The sequence below is a fragment of the Carettochelys insculpta genome, chromosome 6 (assembly GCF_033958435.1).
Source record: "Carettochelys insculpta isolate YL-2023 chromosome 6, ASM3395843v1, whole genome shotgun sequence".
Taxonomy (NCBI): Eukaryota; Metazoa; Chordata; order Testudines; family Carettochelyidae; genus Carettochelys; species Carettochelys insculpta.
This window is the reverse complement of record NC_134142.1, coordinates 118,125,154-118,142,351: the sequence shown is the minus strand read 5'-3', so window position 1 is coordinate 118,142,351 and position 17,198 is coordinate 118,125,154. Positions and strand designations below refer to the sequence as shown.

The window sequence follows — 17,198 nt, the reverse complement described above, 5'->3', positions numbered from 1 at the left end:
AAAGTTGCATTGTGGAAGCTGGAAAGTGTGAGGAGAAAGGTGAGGACCGCCAAAAGTCAAGCTGAGTTGGACCTTGCAAAGATATTAAAACAAACAGTAAAATGTTCATTAGTCACATAACTAAAGGAGAACAAGGAGAGGTACTACTACGCAGTGACCATGGGATAGAAATTAAAGATAATCTAGGCACATCCCCCAAACTAAATTAATACTTTGTCTCAGTTCTCAATAAACAAGAAAAAAAATTGGGAGGCATTGTCAATGAAGAGGAGGACTAGAATATCACACAGGAAGAAACGAATGGTCTAGAGGACTGTAGAAATAGAAATGGGATGACATTTAATAGTATAAAACTGCAAGGGAGTGATAACAAGAATTTTCTTCTGTCGGCTGGGGCTTCATCAATTGGAAATGATAAGAGGAGGAAAATGACCTGGAAGTATCAGTTGATCACAAGATGGCTGTGAGCCACCCATGTGATGCTGCTCTAAAAGAAACAAATATCATCCTATGAGAGAGAGAGAGAGAGATTAATGTCATTGTACAAGGCACTGGAAAGAATGCTGCTTATAATTATAAGCAGTTTTGTTGAAGAAAGATTAATTCAAATTGGAACAGGTGCAGAGAAGGGCTGGAAAGTTTCTGATGACCAGAATGAGGTTTGGAACCAGCCTTCCAGTAAGGGTAGTGGGGTATGACACACTAACTGATTTTATAATGGCGCTTAGATCCATCGTATGGAATGGAACTATATGCTGAAGTTGCCTATGATAACAAGAGACTGGGGCCTGTAACTTAAAGGTGGCACCACCACGGCTCTAAACATTGAGGGACAGATTTTCAAGTGCTCATTATCCACAACTGACCTTTGTGGGCAATGAGCTCTTTTTAAAATCTGCCCTGAGTTGTGGATGCTGGACTCCCCTGAAAAGACTGGCCTTGGAGCCTGACCTAAAGCCCATTGTAGCTGATGAGTCTTTCAACCCTAAAATTGCCAGGATCACATGAATTTTGCTGAAGGAAGTGGATGAGGATGGAGGAGAAAGCAGGAATGTCAATCTGAGTTATTTAATTTAGGGCTAAAGAAACACAGCAAGGAGGATATTAGCCTCAGGGTAGGAGAAGTAAGAGCAGGAGCAGGGGGAGGGTGGGGAGGGAACCAGCTATAGGTATGAGAGGGAAAAAAACATGGGACTAAGTAGCATGGAGATTAGAAAAGCTGTAACATACCAGTCTCAGCAGGGGGAAAGAGGCAGACCATGTAGCCTACTAGCAGTAAGTAAAGCAAGCCTCAAATCCCCCAAATCTGGCTTATCCAGTGTATATTTTTTCAGGCTATCAGGACTTTCCCGTTAGCTCTGGGAACAATGTGGTCCCTTTCCACCTCAACCAGGGATAAAAAAAAAACTCCCTCATTGGTTTAGCATGTGCTAAAGTATCTAACCACTCCCTATTTGGAATCAAAAGAGAAGCAAGGCAGAACCTTGTTACCATAAGGGATGATTTGCAGTCAATAAGATCAGTTTATCAGAATCAGAAGCTTTAGGGACATCCTGTGATAGCATATGACTGCTTGTGTTCATTCATCAGCAAGGATGTGCATATGTGGCTCAAGAGATATGTTGAAAGGACTAGGTGAGTAGCAATGGTACGAGCTGTCTTGGTGGGCAGCGTGACATCAACAGGTGCTCCTGGTGTCAATGCCCTTGGGAGCTGATTTATGACATCTGAGCTGCGTCTACACTTGCCCCGTCCTTTCGAAAGGGGCATGGTAATGAGCGAGGTCGGAAGATGCTAATGAGGCGCTGCCATGAATATGCAGTGCTTCATTAGCATAATGGCAGCCACAGCGATTCGAAAGTGCTGCTTTCGAATTGCGTGCTGCCTGTGTAGACGAGGGCCTTTTGAAAGGACACCCTGGATTTCGAAAGCCCCTTATCCCTAAAACCAAATAGGAATAAGGGGCTTGCGAAGATTGGGGGTCCGTTCAAAAGGCCCCCATCTACACAGGTGGCGTGTGATTTGAACGTGGCAGTTTTGAATCGCTGTGGCTGCCATTATGCTAATGAGGCACTGCATATTCATGGAAGTGCCTCATTAGCATCTTCCGACCTCGCTCATTACTATGCCCCTTTCCAAAGGAAGGGGCCTAGTGTAGATAGAGCCCGGAAAAAATTGGTGTGGGTCCTTAGGTGTTACCATTAGAGATATACAGGTGCTTTTGGTGTATGTTCCCAGAGGGAAGCCAGTGACGGATGTACAGGTATTGTCAGTGTGTTCCCTAGTTATAACCAAGGATGGATATACAGGCACTGTTAGTGAATGTTCTCATGGGACAACCTGTGATGGATGTACTAGTAGTGTTGGTATATGTTCTCATGGGGCAGCCTGTGATGGACTTACAGGTACTGTCAGTATGTTCCCAAGGTATAGCCCACGATGGATTTACAAGAGCTGCTGGTGTGTGTTGCCATGAGGCAGCCTGAGGCGGAGGTACAGACACTCATGGTGTTAGTGCTTTTACAGCTGGGCACCTTACATGATACAAGAAAATTGCAGAGTTGTGTTTTGACAGCCCTGCCTTCCCTTGAGCACTCCTACATGATAATTTCCCAGAGCAGTCAGGTTAACTCTCTCTAGCCGCGTCTACACGTGCACGCTGCTTCGAAGTAGCGGCGCCAACTTCGAAATAGCGCCCATCGCGGCTACACGTGTTGGGTGCTATTTCGAAGTTGAAATCGACGTTAGGCGTCGAGATGTCGAAGTCGCTAACCCCATGAGGGGATGGGAATAGCGCCCTACTTCGACGTTCAACGTCGAAGTAGGGACAGTGTAGACGATCCGCGTCCCGCAACGTCGAAATAGCGGGGTCCTCCATGGCGGCCATCAGCTGGGGGGTTGAGAGACGCTCTCTCTCCAGCCCTTGCGGGGCTCTATGGTCACCATGTGCAGCAGCCGTTAGCCCAGGGCTTCTGGCTCTGCTGCGGCAGCTGGGGATCCATGCTGCAGGCACAGGGTCTGCAACTAGTTGTCAGCTCTGTGTATCTTGCGCTGTTTAGTGAAAGTGTGTCTGGGAGGGGCCCTTTAAGGGAGCGACTTGCTGTTGAGTCCGCCCTGTGACCCTGCCTGCAGCTGTGCCTGGCACCCTTATTTCAATGTGTGCTACTTTGGCGTGTAGACTTTCCCTCGCAGCGCCTATTTCGATGTGGTGCTGCGCAACGTCGATGTTGAACATCGACGTTGCCAGCCCTGGAGGACGTGTAGACGTTATTCATCGAAATAGACTATTTCGATGTCGCCACATCGAAATAGGCTACTTCGATGTAGGCTTCACGTGTAGACGTAGCCTCTGTTTAGTTTTGATCTCCTTTTACAGCTGCAGGAGGGGGGCATTTTGTGGCTGATGATTTTGGACATAGAGAACAGCTGTGAGCCTGATGCATGACCAAGTCCTGTTGGTTGGCAGCGTTTGGGGGCTGGTGCTTGAATTTGGACCTACAGGGACATCATTAAGCCCCCGATTGGGCAGTGTTGCACCAAGGACCATGGAGTGGGATGGAGCTGGGGAAGGATATACAGCTGCTGTCAAACCCATGTTACAATCCACATAGACAAGCTGAGCGTGAGAACAAGACCAAACAGCCTTTGACTTGCAACTAGAAACTTCTGAGGTGGCTCACACATATTCTAGTGCAACAGGGTCTGGGTTCAGGGAGTTTCTACTGAAGCCAGTCCGTTTATGTTCCCAGAGGGCGTGGTGCGAGGGATGTACAGGCACTGTCAGCGCATTCCCAGGGCGCAGCCCGGTATGGATAGACACGTGCCCTTGATGTACGTTCCCAAGGCACAGCCCATGATGGTGCGGCTGGTGTACGTTACCCGGGGATGCACAGGTATTGCCAGTTCAGGAGAAGGGCTTCAGGTAAGCTCAGGGCCAGGACCTGCAGCCAAGGCACACCTGGCTGGGGAAAGGCAGCCCAGGTCCTGGTAAGGCCGCCAGGTCCTGAGGGCAGACCCGCCTCTCCCCCGCTGCGCTGCGCCAAGCGGGGGAAGAAACGCTCTGCGGGCCCCGCTGTTTGCTACCTCTGCCCTACGCTTCCGGGGGCTCGGCGCGCAGAGGGGCTGCAGTGCAGCGCAGTGGTGCCCAGGCCCCGCGGCTCCGGCCGGGGAGGAGCCGGACTCCGGGGCTGCGAACGAGCCCCCGGAGGCTGATGCTGCAGCTGCTCGGTCCCGCTCTCCCGTTGCTGGGCGGCGCGCAGAGACTAGGCAGCCGCAGGGCACAGCCGGCGGCAGAGCGCTGCGGAGAACTTCCCCGCGGGCCTGGGGGGAGCACAGCGGCTGCCTCAGCCCCCGCGGCAAGAGGCAGCGGGGCCCCGCCCCATGCAGCAGCCGGGGGGTGGGGGGGGCTGCGCCCCAAATCCCAGGCCCCGCCTGGACCAGTCCCGAGCGGCGCGCTCCAGGCGCCCAGCGCTTCACCCGCTCCGCCAGGCGCGCCCTGCGGGGGGGGCCGAGACCAGCGGCGTTGCCCGGCGCAGACGCCTGCCCCCGCGGCCAGGTGCGGCAGCCCGCCCGAGCCGGCCGGCCCTTACCGTGGCATCTTCGCCGGCGTAATGGCTGATGACGCGCTCGCCGCCCGGGTGCCTGGCGGCCCACTGGGTGATGTTGTAAACCTTGCGCTCGATCACCAGCCACTTGTCCGTGCGCAGGTTGTGCCGCTGGATCTCCTCCCAGCTGTAGAGCCGGCTCTGCGCCTCCGGCTCCCCTGCCCCCTCGCCCGGCTCCCCGCCTTTCCCCATGGTGCGCCGGGCGCCCACCGGCAGCAGCGAGCAGTTCAGCTCCGGCTGCAATTCAGCGGATGCCCCGTTCTCGCCCCTTCCCGCCTCTCATGTTGAGACTGGCACCTCTTTGTCCGCCCGTCCCTTTGCCGCCGGCTCGGAGGCGCCCCCTAGCCTGCTCGGTCGGCACTGGCGCGCCGCTCCCGACCCGCTCAGCGCCGGAGCCGGGGAACCCCCCTCCCCGCCCCTCCCCCTTCATTCACACGGCCACGGCGATCAGCAGAGCGCCGCCGCCAATCCCCGCTCGCCCCCCTGCGGAGCCGGCGCTGCCATTGGCTGCGCTGGGTCTTACGAAGGGGAGAGCGCTCTGCTGAACTCCCGCAGCCACCCCGAGGAGCCTTGGTTGCGTCCCAGCTGGACCGGAGCCCGCGGCCTCAGGGCTGGGTGGAAGGGAGAATGGCTCCTGTGGTTTGGAGTGCCTGATATTTACCCCTTGGCGCCGGCTTTGGAAAGCCGGTGAGGGCCGGCATCGCACTGGCAGTGAGCTTCGGCTCTGGGGCATGGAGGGAGGAACTGAAAGCAGCATAATTGAGTCGCTTTGATCTTGCTGATTTATGGGCAGAGCTGCCGGTTTCTCCCAGGGCCAGGACCTTCACCTTCCTCCAGAAGTTGTCTAACCTGGGGGGTAGCAACAGGGCAAAGCCCCGTCCGTGGGGTTGTGGTGGAGTGGGGTGTGTAGTGATGAGCTGTTTGAGGATACTGAATAGCACCTAAGCAATGGAATAGTAACAGAGAGGGAGCTGTGCTAGTCTATATACTATCAAAACAAAAAAGCAGTCAAGTAGCACTTTAAAGACTAACAAAATAATTTATTAGGTGATGAGCTTTCGTGGGACAAACCCACTTCTTCAGATCACAGCCACACCAGAACAGACTCGCTATTCAAGGCATAGAGAATGGAAGCAATGGAAGATCCTGCTCGCTGTAACCTAGGCAACCAGGTGACACCTTTGTTCCCCAGGAAACAAACAAAGAGGTGGTGGAGCTTCTCTGGTTTGAACTGGAAAGGGGCAGTTGAAGATGGGTGGTCTTGGGGCTGGAGAGGAACAAAGGAGGCAGGCCCCTGGATTCCGGGGGGGGGCCTTCCAGGCCCCCTCTCCCCAATATAGATTGGACTGACTGTTTCTGGTTGGTCTACTGACAAGTCTGTACTACATGTGTCTCTGTTGATTAATAAACTTTCTCTTCTACCTCCTGAATGCGAGTCACATCTAACTGCAGATGGGGTGCAGGGCCTGGTGCCCCCCACACTCCATAACAGGGGTAGCTCACAGTCCTGGATACAGCTGTCCCCAAGGCTCTTTCCAGCTTTTGTTTAAAGGGGCAGACCTACCCCACCCCTTCTTTGCAAGCTGCCTTGGCAGGAGTGGTGACTGGCAGGAATTGTGTGCCTCTGGTGGCCCCTAGCCCTGCTGCTGCTGCATTGCTATGTGGGAGCAGCAACCCATGTAAATTCAGCTTCCTAGGCAGCTGTTTATGTGCTCTACCCCTAGCTGCAGCCCTGACACCATTCAAGAATGAGTCTGGTTTCCATGCTCAGCCATGCTTCCAGTGTGCAGCAATCCACTCAGACTTGCGTGTGCCACTCTACTCAGTTGCCTCTTTAACATGAATCATTTTCGGTCTGCTTATAGGTATTATTTCAGAATGGCATGTAGTCGCATGCCATTCACTATAACTGCTACCAGCCAAGGTATCTGCTCCCAGACTCTAGAATATCTCTTGGCATTGAAGAATGTAGATCTTGTATTTCTGCAAGTGGAGAATCAAGCTCAGTTGTCTGCATGGTGATGTGCAGAATGATTTCTCAGTAATTGATTCAAGCAGTTTATAGGCCCACTCGAATGTAGTGTGACAATACTGACAACAGTGCCTGCGGCCAAATGCAATTGACTGTAGCTCGATTTCTGTCTTTGTTTGGCATGGATAATTTTGATGTGCCCAACAGCAGCCAATCCTCCTGAAGGGAAACTGCAGCAGGTCCATTGTCAGATGCATCTGACTCTCTGTGACCTGTTGCACTGAGATTCACTTACCCAGCAGAGGGATCTAATAAATCTCAGGGTATATCTACACTACGAGAGTAAGTTAAAATTAGTAAAGTTGGCTTTTTAGCGCTCAGTTTTGTAAAGTTGAGGGTGCATATCCCCAGTGGCATATGAGCTGATGGAATGCATCCCCAGCCAGGCAGGCAGATTCGACTTTGTCAGTAATACACTGTGGGTACTTATCCCAAAGTTTCTGCTGCCCCTTGCACTCTAGGTTATGCTCCCAGTATCTGATGGGACAAAATAGTGTTTTGGGTGAATCTGGGTATGTGTCATCAGGCTCCAATAGTGCACTTATTTCCTCCCCCTTCTGGGGGGAAGGCAACAGCAAACAGTGTTTTCACCCCTGAGTATCCATGCAGACACAATTGCAAAGCTAGCAGGACCTTGTCCAGCTTCAATCTATTGTGGCAAGTGCAGTAAAGTCCCCACATTCGCAAACTTAATGTTCATGAATTCAGTTATTCACAGGTGGCCTGCCTCTGCTTCCCAGGGCTCTGGTGGGGAGTGCCAGCTGCTGCCACTTCCTGGGGCTCTGGGGCTGGAAGCACCAGCTGCTGCTGCTTCCCTGGGCCCCTGGGCAGGAGCGCAAGCAGCCGCTGCTTACCTGGGGCTCTGAGCTCCATCCCATTCGCAAAAATCAACATTCACGAGGGTTCTGAACACAGAACCCTCGTGAATGTTGAGACCCTACTGTACTGAGAACACCTCATATTATGCTGCTGTATGGGCAGAGACTAAACAGCAGCCACCAGAGCTGACCCTGAGGAGGACACAGACATACACAGAGGTGAAACACTGGAAGGGAGGAATCAGCAGATGCTGGCTGCACTTGAGGCTGTGTACACTTTGTACACTGTTGAATGCAGGTTCTCGTGCTGTGAAACAAGCTGAGACTGGTGACCCCACCTTGTTATGTGGGTATGGAACGATCAGCAGTGGCTACAAAACTTTTTTGTGCATAAGGCCCCTTTTGGAATTTTGCAAATTGCTTTCTCTCCACCCGGAAGCTCAGTAATACCAGAATGCGACCTGCTCTTGTTACCCGCACAAATTTTCTCTTCCCTTCCACACTCAGGGATGTACACACCTTTACCCAATCCATAGGGCTCAAGGTGTGACCCTGTAAATTTGAACTCCCACCCTTACCCAATTCCTAGGGCTCAGGGCATAATTCCCTGCGGGTATGCAGGATCTGTGCCACTGAAAAAGCCTTACACAGTAACATTCTTATTCTCTATTTATTTACAATTACCAAGAAAGCAGAATACATGCTAAGCACCCAGTATCATGCTCACCTTTCCTGATAAGGCAGGCAGGCAGACTTCCACTGTTGGGACAGACAAAGTCACTCTCTGGATGTTGGTTGCTGCACCTCAGGGTCTTGGGGGGGCTCTTGAGGGTGAGTCCTTTAGGTGTTCCTTCTTCCCTCCTGTTGGATGTTCTGTTCTTTTTTCCCCCCTTGGACCCCCTTTTTTTTTAAGTAGTGAAACCACTAGTCCTGCTTAGCTATACCTTGACCAATTATTTTAGTACAATTTTACTAACCAATAATAGCCCACAGAAACAGAATTACCTAACCAATTATAACCCACCATCTTAACTGATTTACACTTAACAAAATTAATTATACAGCAGACAGGAGCACTTACAAACCAGACAGAATATACAGAAAACAGTAGAAAAGTGAAGACAATCATCAGAGAATGGTGGTTCCACCTCAGCCATTGATAAGTCGTTGCCTGCCAGACGAAATGCAGTTAATTAAGCTTTCTTTACCCATCTTGTGAGCTGTTGTAACAGTGGGTGGCACTAGGATGTGGTCTTCTTAGCAGCCTGACATGCTACTATTGTGCTGAAATGTAGATGGAATGTGAGTATGTGACTTGTAGCTTCATGGTTAAGGGCTGCTGCTCTTTAGTCTGGCTGCAGACAAGCTATAGGCCTCTCAAAATGACTAGAGAAACCATATTGGTTATACTGTTACACTCCCCTCCTTAATGATGCTTTTACTAAAGCTCATTACTATTCCAGGAGTCCAATACTTAGACTCAGTGAGCTTGGTCTTGCCTCCTGGGTGCTTGCAAACAGGGTGATTGCGAACAAGAGGGAGTTTTGAGAAGGCTGTCCTGGAGAAGGAGGAGGCAAACCACAGCAGCTCGGGGTAAGTGGCTCTCTGTAGTGGCTCTCTGTGGTGTGTGGCTCTTTGTATTTGGGGGTTCTGGGCTTGTGTCTGTCCGTTTGTTTGGAGTTTGGCATGCTGAGCTGTCTGTTTGTTTGAAAGGCCATGTGCTCAGGGTGGCAGTTGGAAGCTGTTAGCCTTGATTAGGTTTGAATCAGAACACTGTGGCCGTGTCTACACTAGCCCCAAACTTCGAAATGGCCACTCAAATGGCCATTTGGCCAAATGGCTTCGAAATTGGCGTGGCTTGTCCTGACGGGGCTCCTTTTCGAAAGAACCCCGCCTACTTCGAAGTCCCCTTATTCCCATGAGCAGATGGGAATAAGGGGACTTCGAAGTAGGCGAGGTCCTTTCGAAAAGGAGCCCCGTCAGGACGAGCCACGCGGTGGCGAGCTGCGTCAATTTCGAAATGCCGCGGCCGCCCGCATGCTAATGAAGCGCTGAATATGCGTTTCAGTGCTTCATTAGTAAACTTCGAAATGGCCATTTGCATGGCCATTTCGAAGTTTGGGGCTAGTGTAGACATAGTCTGTGTGCTGATTGGCTGAGCTGAGCTGTAGTCAGAGGGAGGGGCTATCAGGAAGGCCAGAGCATATAAACCCTGCTGGCAGGCGACCAGGGAGCCTGCGACCTGGTGCTTGTGAACAGGGTGATTGCGAACAGGAGGGACTTTTGAGAGGGGAGTTTACGGGGGAGCTTAGAGGGAGCTAGTTATTCTATTGCCCTTAAACATAAATCTTTACAATAATCCCTATCTGAAGCATTTACTTAAAATCCCCATATATAATTAAATTAAATTAAATCAGAGCAGGCAATGGAGGCAGAAGCCCAGCAGCAGAGCGGGGGCTATCCTGTTTATTGTGTCGAGTGTAATATATATGACTACCTGCCCTGTGGGCGGGTGGCTTATGTGCGCACTCGATGCAAGGAGCTCCTGACCCTCAGAGACCGAGTGCGGGCTTTGGAGGCCAGGGTGGCTGAACTGGAGAAGCTAAGGGAGGCAGAGAGCTATGTTGATGAGGCTTTCCGGGACATAGTAGAGCTGTCCCACCTCCAGCCTGACAGCCCTGATGCTGTTAAGGAGGATGAAAGGCTCGGGGAAGGAGAGCAGTCAATGGGAGCAGAGGGAAACCATCCCATAGTTGGGACCCTCCTTCCAGAGGGTGCTATGTTATCCTCTCGTGCCGAGGATACCTCTCCAGGGGAGGAAACGCCAGTTGTTAGGAAGAGGCAGGTGTTAGTAGTGGGGGATTCGATCATTAGAAATATAGATAGTTGGGTTTGTGATGACCGGGAGAACTGTATGGTGACTTGCCTGCCTGGTGCGAAGGTAGCGGATCTTTCGAGGCATCTAGATAGACTTATATGCAGTGCTGGGGAGGAGCTGGTGGTCGTGGTACATGTAGGTACCAATGACATAGGGAAGGGTAGGAGAGATGTCCTGGAAGCCAAATTTAGGTTGCTAGGAAGGAGACTGAAATCCAGGACCTCTATGGTGGCATTCTCAGAAATGCTTCCGGTTCCACGTGCAGGGCCAGGTAGACAGGCAGAGCTACAGAGTTTCAGTGCGTGGATGAGACGATGGTGTAGGGAGGAAGGGTTTAGAGTTATTAGGAACTGGGGACCCTTTTGGGGTAGGGGGAGCCTATACAGGAACAATGGGCTCCACCTAAAACAAGGTGGATCTAGACTGCTGGCATTAAACATTAAAAAGGTCGTAGAGCAGTTTTTAAACTAAGAGATGGGGGAAAGCCGATTAGTGCAGGGGAGCAGGTGGATCAGACAGAGACTTCTCTTAGACGAGACTCCATTGATAGAGATTACCTAGAACTCAGTCAGAAAGAGAAGATGGGAGATGGTAAAGTATGGACCAGATCAGATGAGAAACAGTCACATGAAAAAAACTAATGCATCAGTGAAGGGCAGACATGTAGATAGTGGTAGTTTTTTAAAGTGCTTTTACACAAATGCTAGAAGTCTGTCTAATAAGATGGGTGAACTAGAGTACCTCATATCAAAGGAGGAGATTGACATAATAGGCATCACGGAAACCTGGTGGAATGAGGACAATCAGGCTACGTCTACACGTGAAGCCTACATCGAAGTAGCCTATTTCGATGTGGCGACATCGAAATAGTCTATTTCGATGAATAACGTCTACACGTCCTCCAAGGCTGGCAACGTCGATGTTCAACATCGATGTTGCGCAGCACCACATCGAAATAGGTGCTGCGAGGGAACGTCTACACGCCTAAGTAGCACACATCGAAATAAGGGTGCCAGGCACAGCTGCAGACAGGGTCACAGGGCGGACTCAACAGCAAGCTGCTCCCTTAAAGGGCCCCTCCCAGACACAGTTGCACTAAACAACACAAGATCCACAGAGCCGACAACTGGTTGCAGACCCTGTGCATGAAGCATGGATCCCCAGCTGCAGCAGCAGCAGCCAGAAGCCCTGGGCTAAGGGCTGCTGCACATGGTGACCATAGAGCCCCGCAGGGGCTGGAGAGAGAGCGTCTCTCAACCCCTCAGCTGATGGCCTCCATGGCAGACCCCGCTATTTCGATGTTGCGGGACGCGCAACGACTACACGGTCCCTACTTCGACGTTCAACTTCGAAGTAGGGCGCTATTCCCATCCCCTCATGGGGTTAGTGGCTTCGACGTCTCGCCGCCTAACGTCGATGTTAACATCGAAATAGCGCCCAACATGTGTAGCCATGACGGGCGCTATTTCGAAGTTAGTGCCACTACTTCGAAGTAGCGTGCACATGTAGACACGGCTTCAGTGGGACACAATCATACCCCGATATAAAATATATCGGAAAGACAGAACGGGTCGTGCAGGTGGTGGAGTGGTACTATATGTGAAAGATAATATAGAGTCAAATGAAGTAAAAATCCTAAATGAATCAAATTGTTCCATAGAATCATTATGGATAGCAATTCCTTCCTCTAATACGACTATGGCACTAGGAATATATTATCGACCACCTAACCAGGACAGTGATAGTGATGCTGAGATGTTAAGGGAGATTAGAGAGGCTATCAAAATAAAAAATTCAGTAATAATAGGCGATTTCAATTATCCCCAAAACTTTGTCCACATATTTATTCTGGGGATACCATCATACTATGTTAGTTACAAGATCAAAGGCACATTCTTGTGCACTTCCAGCAGCATTATATATGCCATTATGTGCCAACAATGCCCTGCCACTATGTACATTGGACAGACTGGGTAAAACCTTCACCAAAGAATAAATGGACACAGAGCAGATGTCAAAAAACTCAATACACATAAGCTGGTCAGTGAACACTTCAATGGAGTGGGCTATTCTGTTTAAGACCTGAGAATTTGTGTCCCAGAGCAAAAAGAGTTTAAAAACAGATTAGAGTGAGAAATTTGTGAACTGGAATTCATATTCAAATTCAACACATTAACATGTGGTATGAACAGAGACATCAGTTACATTATTACATCACTGCAGGGACTGCTTCCCTTCCTTTGATGCTTGTAATTATCTCAGGCAGGACAATTAACATCCCCGCCGCCCCTCATCCCCTCCTTCAGTCCTATGTATTTGGTTTGTCAGTTTTTATTGCAATTTTGTTTTGGTCCTCTGTACTTATAAATGTCAGTCTGTATTGGCAATGAGAGTGATCTAATGAAGTGGGTCTGTCCCACCAAAGCTCATCACCACATAAATCATTTTGTTAGTCTTTAAAGTGCTACATTTCTGCTGGGTTTTTTAGGGAAAGAGAGGCAGTAAAAGGAGAGAGGAGGAGGGCAGGGCAAGGTTGCTGTCAGAGGATCCCTGGGCCAGGACCCAGCGTAGTTTTCAAGTACCTCAAAGAGGTGCTTAGTCCCCCTCCTTCCCTCTTGTACCATATCTAGCCACACGAAACAGTGGCCATTATGAGCTGTGGCTTGCCCCTGAGGGGAGGGGCTAGGTGAAGGCTCCAGCTGTGTATGGTGGTTGGTGCCCTGAGCCAGGACTGCTAAGTCTCCCAGAAAGGGCTAAGAAAGTGTAGGGCACTAACTTAAACTGCTCCTACCATTCTGAGAGGTGATTTGCGAGGTGGCCCTGATCCTGGTGTCCATTGGTTTTCTACAGCAGCCATATTTTGCAAGACTGAAGAGAAGAGGTTGGCTGTGCATGACATAACCAATGTGGATCTGTGCCACCTGTTGATCAATAGGTGCATAGCTCTGTGGAGGTCAGATCCCACCCCCTTGAAAAATGAGTTCCATTCTTGCATTTTCCATTGTGACATTTCTGTTGGGCAAATTCCTATTCTTGTGTCTTTCTGCATAGCACAAAAGCCCTCTCTGCTGTTTTCCTGTGCCCACTTCTGCGTGTCCTACTGTTTTCTTTTCCCTCCTGGGTACATATGCATGTGATCAGTTACACATGATCAACCATTATTACCAGCTGCTGTCAAGCTACTTGTATAGTTCCTTCTGGCTACATTGATTTCTTTCCCTAGCACAGGTCCCTGATTGGGCAGTTTGACTCTAATCTAAAGAGAACTTTTGCGAAAAGCTACAACCTGCATTTTTCTTTAACACCAGTCTGACACCGGTGTCGCTCCATTGACTTTAATGGAGTTATTCCTGGATATTATGCTGTATTGGAGCCTTATCCAATTGACCTGAGTGGTTTAGATTATTAGGCCACAATCAATAGGTGAAGTAGGTTCTATATATCTCCAGGATGGCAGCTCGAGCAGCTTGGCTGAGCATTTGCAGAGGAAGCCTCTTTGGTGGAGAGGGTAGCCACCCCATTGCAGGCAATCATGCATAAACAATAAAAAAGATATTCTGTTGCAGCCAGCTAAAATTTACATATCAATTCTATGCAAATAGTGATTCAAATATAAGGGGGATATGTGTGCCTTTGCATAGCCTCTGTATCATGGGTGAATGTATTCAGATGCATTTTGATAGCTTATCTGTTGCAAAAAAAAAAAATTGCTGAGGTTGGGTTTTTGAGTTTGTTGCAGCTGAGAAGCCTGGGGATGAAAGCAGGGTTGGGCCTGCAAAACATGCTGAGTTATCATAACTAATGGCAATAAAATCTTGGAAAGACTATTAAACTTTGGTCTTCGGGGTTGAGACAATCTAACTATTTGAAAGTGGGTTGAGAGCTATGTGGAGAGTAGATTATCCAACATCTGCCTACTGCTGCATTCTCATACCATTCTCTGCAGTGTCTGGTTCTGGGCATTCCCGGAGAAAGGCTGTTAGATGAGTTGCCCCTTTTTCTGATTGATATAGAATCACAGAACACTAGAACAGGAAGGGACCTTGGGAGGTCATTGAGTCCAGTTCTCTGCCCTTTTGGCAGGACCAAGCACCATCTAGACCATCCTTGATAGGTGTCTGTCTAACATGCTCTTAAAAATCTCCAGCAATGGAAATTCCACAAGCTCCCTGGGTAATTTATTCCAGTGTTTAACCACCTTTACAGTTAGGAAGCTTTTCCTAATGTCTAATCTAAACCTTCCTTGCTGCAGTTTAAGCCCAATGTTTCTTGTCCTATCCTCAAAGGCCAAGGAGAATAATTTTTCTCCCTCCTCTTTGCAACCCTCTTTGAGGTACTTGAAAACTACTATCATGTCCCCTATAAGTCTTCTCTTTTCTAAGCTAAACAAGACCAATTCTTTCAGTCTTTCCTCATAGCTCATGATCTCTAAATCTTTAATGATTCTTGTTGCTCTTCTCTGAACCTTCTCCAATTTTTCCACATCTTTCTTGAAACGTGGTGCCCAGAACTGGACACAATACTCCAACTGAGCTCTAATCAGTGCTGAGTAGAGTAGAAGAATGATTTTTCATGTCTTGCTCATAACACTCCTGTTAATGCATCCCAGAATCATATTTGCATTTTCTTGCAACAGCATCACGCCTGACAGTCCCTGTGTTCCTGTAGCTTACAGAGCTGACTGCATGATCTTTCCTCTTCTTTTCTGGTTTGCACTATTTCTTTTTTTCTGACGATGTCTTAGAGGACATGTATGGTCACTGTCAGAACTCTCACTGGAGTGGGTCTTATGAAAGCTTTTAGAACTGGATCAAGTGCTCGAGTTTTGTGAGTGGGGAGAACCCATATCCAGTGCCTCTCCCTCAAAGTGCATGGGAGTGAAGGAACTGTGCTCTGCACCACCTTCCCCCCATGCTGCAGAAATCTGTTCTAAGTTGCGCAAATCATGCTCTCTCCCTCTGTAGGGAGAGGCTAAATGTGATGGGATGATCACTCCTACACCTTTGTCCCCCTCTAGCAAGTGACCTGCCTGTATGTTTGGAGTGTTACTTCATCCACATAGTGGACCTGGTCTGGAGGAGATGACATTTCTAGTGATGAAAGTCCATAGCTCCAACCCACTGACAGCCCAGGTATATTACGGCTTACGGCTATTCACAAAATCAAACTCTAAGCCTCCAGCTTTTTCTGAATGAACAGATCTTTTCTTAAAATAAACCCTCTGATGAGGAAATAGGTAGGTTTGGAAAGCCATTGACCTGCTCCTGCAGGGTCCCAGCTGCAGCAGCTGTGCTGAGACCCGTCCATTTGTCATGCAGGATGGCTTATGGCAGTAGCTATTTAATGTAATCACAAACAACTGAAAGGTGCCTAGTTGCCATGCAGTAACTGCCAGAAGAACAGCATTGGCACCATTATCCAACTCAGCACTCTGGTGCTGTCAGGAACTATCTGCATCCATCTCCTCCATCAAGACTGTGATATGAATTGCTTTGGGTCGACCAGCACAAAGCAGCTGGGGGAGATGTGAAAGCGAACTATTGATTCTGATCCCAGTTTCAGCAGCCAACTAGGTGAAAGGCTGCTCTCATTGTTGCACAAGCTTGGGAGCTGGGCATGTTAATGACACAAAGGATCCTGTCGAATGCAGGGCAAGGGAAAGTTATAGAGAGAAGGGAGAGGAGGGAAGCCATAAACAGGAAGGAACAAGAGAAAGAAAGGAAGAAAAAGAGGGACGGGAGAAAGAGGCACAGGAACAAGAGGAGAAAGAGACAGTTGAAGAGGCTATTGGATAGACAGAGCAGGGTTGTGTGTGTGTGTGTGAGAGAGAGAGAGAGAGAGATCCCCATGGGAAAGTCTGTCAATTTAATAGAAAATGATCACAGCCTTATAGGTTATTTTTATACCTTCCTTAGAATTTTACATTCTTGTTTGAGCTTTGCTAGGGTTGGGTTTTTTTTATAATCAGAAAGATTTTGCTCCCTATTAATGTCTGTCATTGCTGCAGAATCCTGTTAAATGTCGGTAAAACCCACTGAGTCCATTCCTATGAAATGTGATAAAACGTTTTTCAGATGTGTGAAAATGATCATGAGGAAGAGTCAGAGAAGATGCTCTGGAGTTTAAGTTCACACCTCTGTGACTCATCACTCAGCATGTCAGATTCTGACTCAGTGACACTCCTCAGTAAGCAGGTGTCTCCTATGCAAGCTTACACATCACCTGTAAGTATTGCTCAGTGAATCTAGAGAAGACTAAAGTGGTGTGTGTAGCAAAACCACAGCTTACAGGAGGAAGTAAGCAGGTGTAAATTAAATTAGGGGATGGTAAGGAAGTGTATCAGGTATTGTTCTGAAGTCCTGGTATAAAATATACCTCATGTTCTTCTTGCTGCCTTGGAGGATTTAAAGTGTGCTCAACCAAGCAGCATGAACAAGGGTCAGCAGGTGTATGGCATGAGCTATAACTGGACCAGCTGGTGTTTCCTACAGTGCTGTGAAATAAACAAGGCAGCTCCAGAACAGCTGGCCTAAGGGAGCAGCCATGTGCCTCGCCTATGAGTGTATCTCTGGTTACCAGTTTAGTTAAATCACATTCCTCACAGTCCATCACACCAAGGTGAAATCCCACAAAATATGTGAGCAGCTGGCATGAGCTGTGAGGGTGTGAGATGTTCCCTTTCTGCAGTGGCTCAAACAGGCAGAGGCATGCTCTGGGTTATGCCCTGTTAGCTGAGGATGGGCAGGAGGTTCGGCTGAAGATGGGCCAGATTCCATGGCAGTTGGGCTGGCATTTGGAGGGGGCAGGAGGGAGTGCAAGGGGAGCAGAGGGATGGAAAGATGGGAATAGGCAAAGATATGGTGGGG

General features: G+C 49.1%; 1 protein-coding gene across 2 annotated transcripts in view; it reads right to left on the bottom strand.

The window, feature by feature from the left end:
• LOC142014830 (acyl-CoA 6-desaturase-like) overlaps positions 1 to 4,873 on the bottom strand; it is a 45,215-nt gene extending 40,342 nt beyond the window's left edge. For both annotated transcript variants that reach the window (XM_074998004.1, XM_074998003.1), the window contains exon 1: positions 4,590 to 4,873. In XM_074998004.1, the coding sequence (XP_074854105.1) occupies positions 4,590 to 4,796 (207 nt within the window). In that variant the 5' untranslated portion in view covers positions 4,797 to 4,873. The remainder of the gene's footprint in view (positions 1 to 4,589) is intronic.
• Positions 4,874 to 17,198: the final 12,325 nt, after the last annotated feature.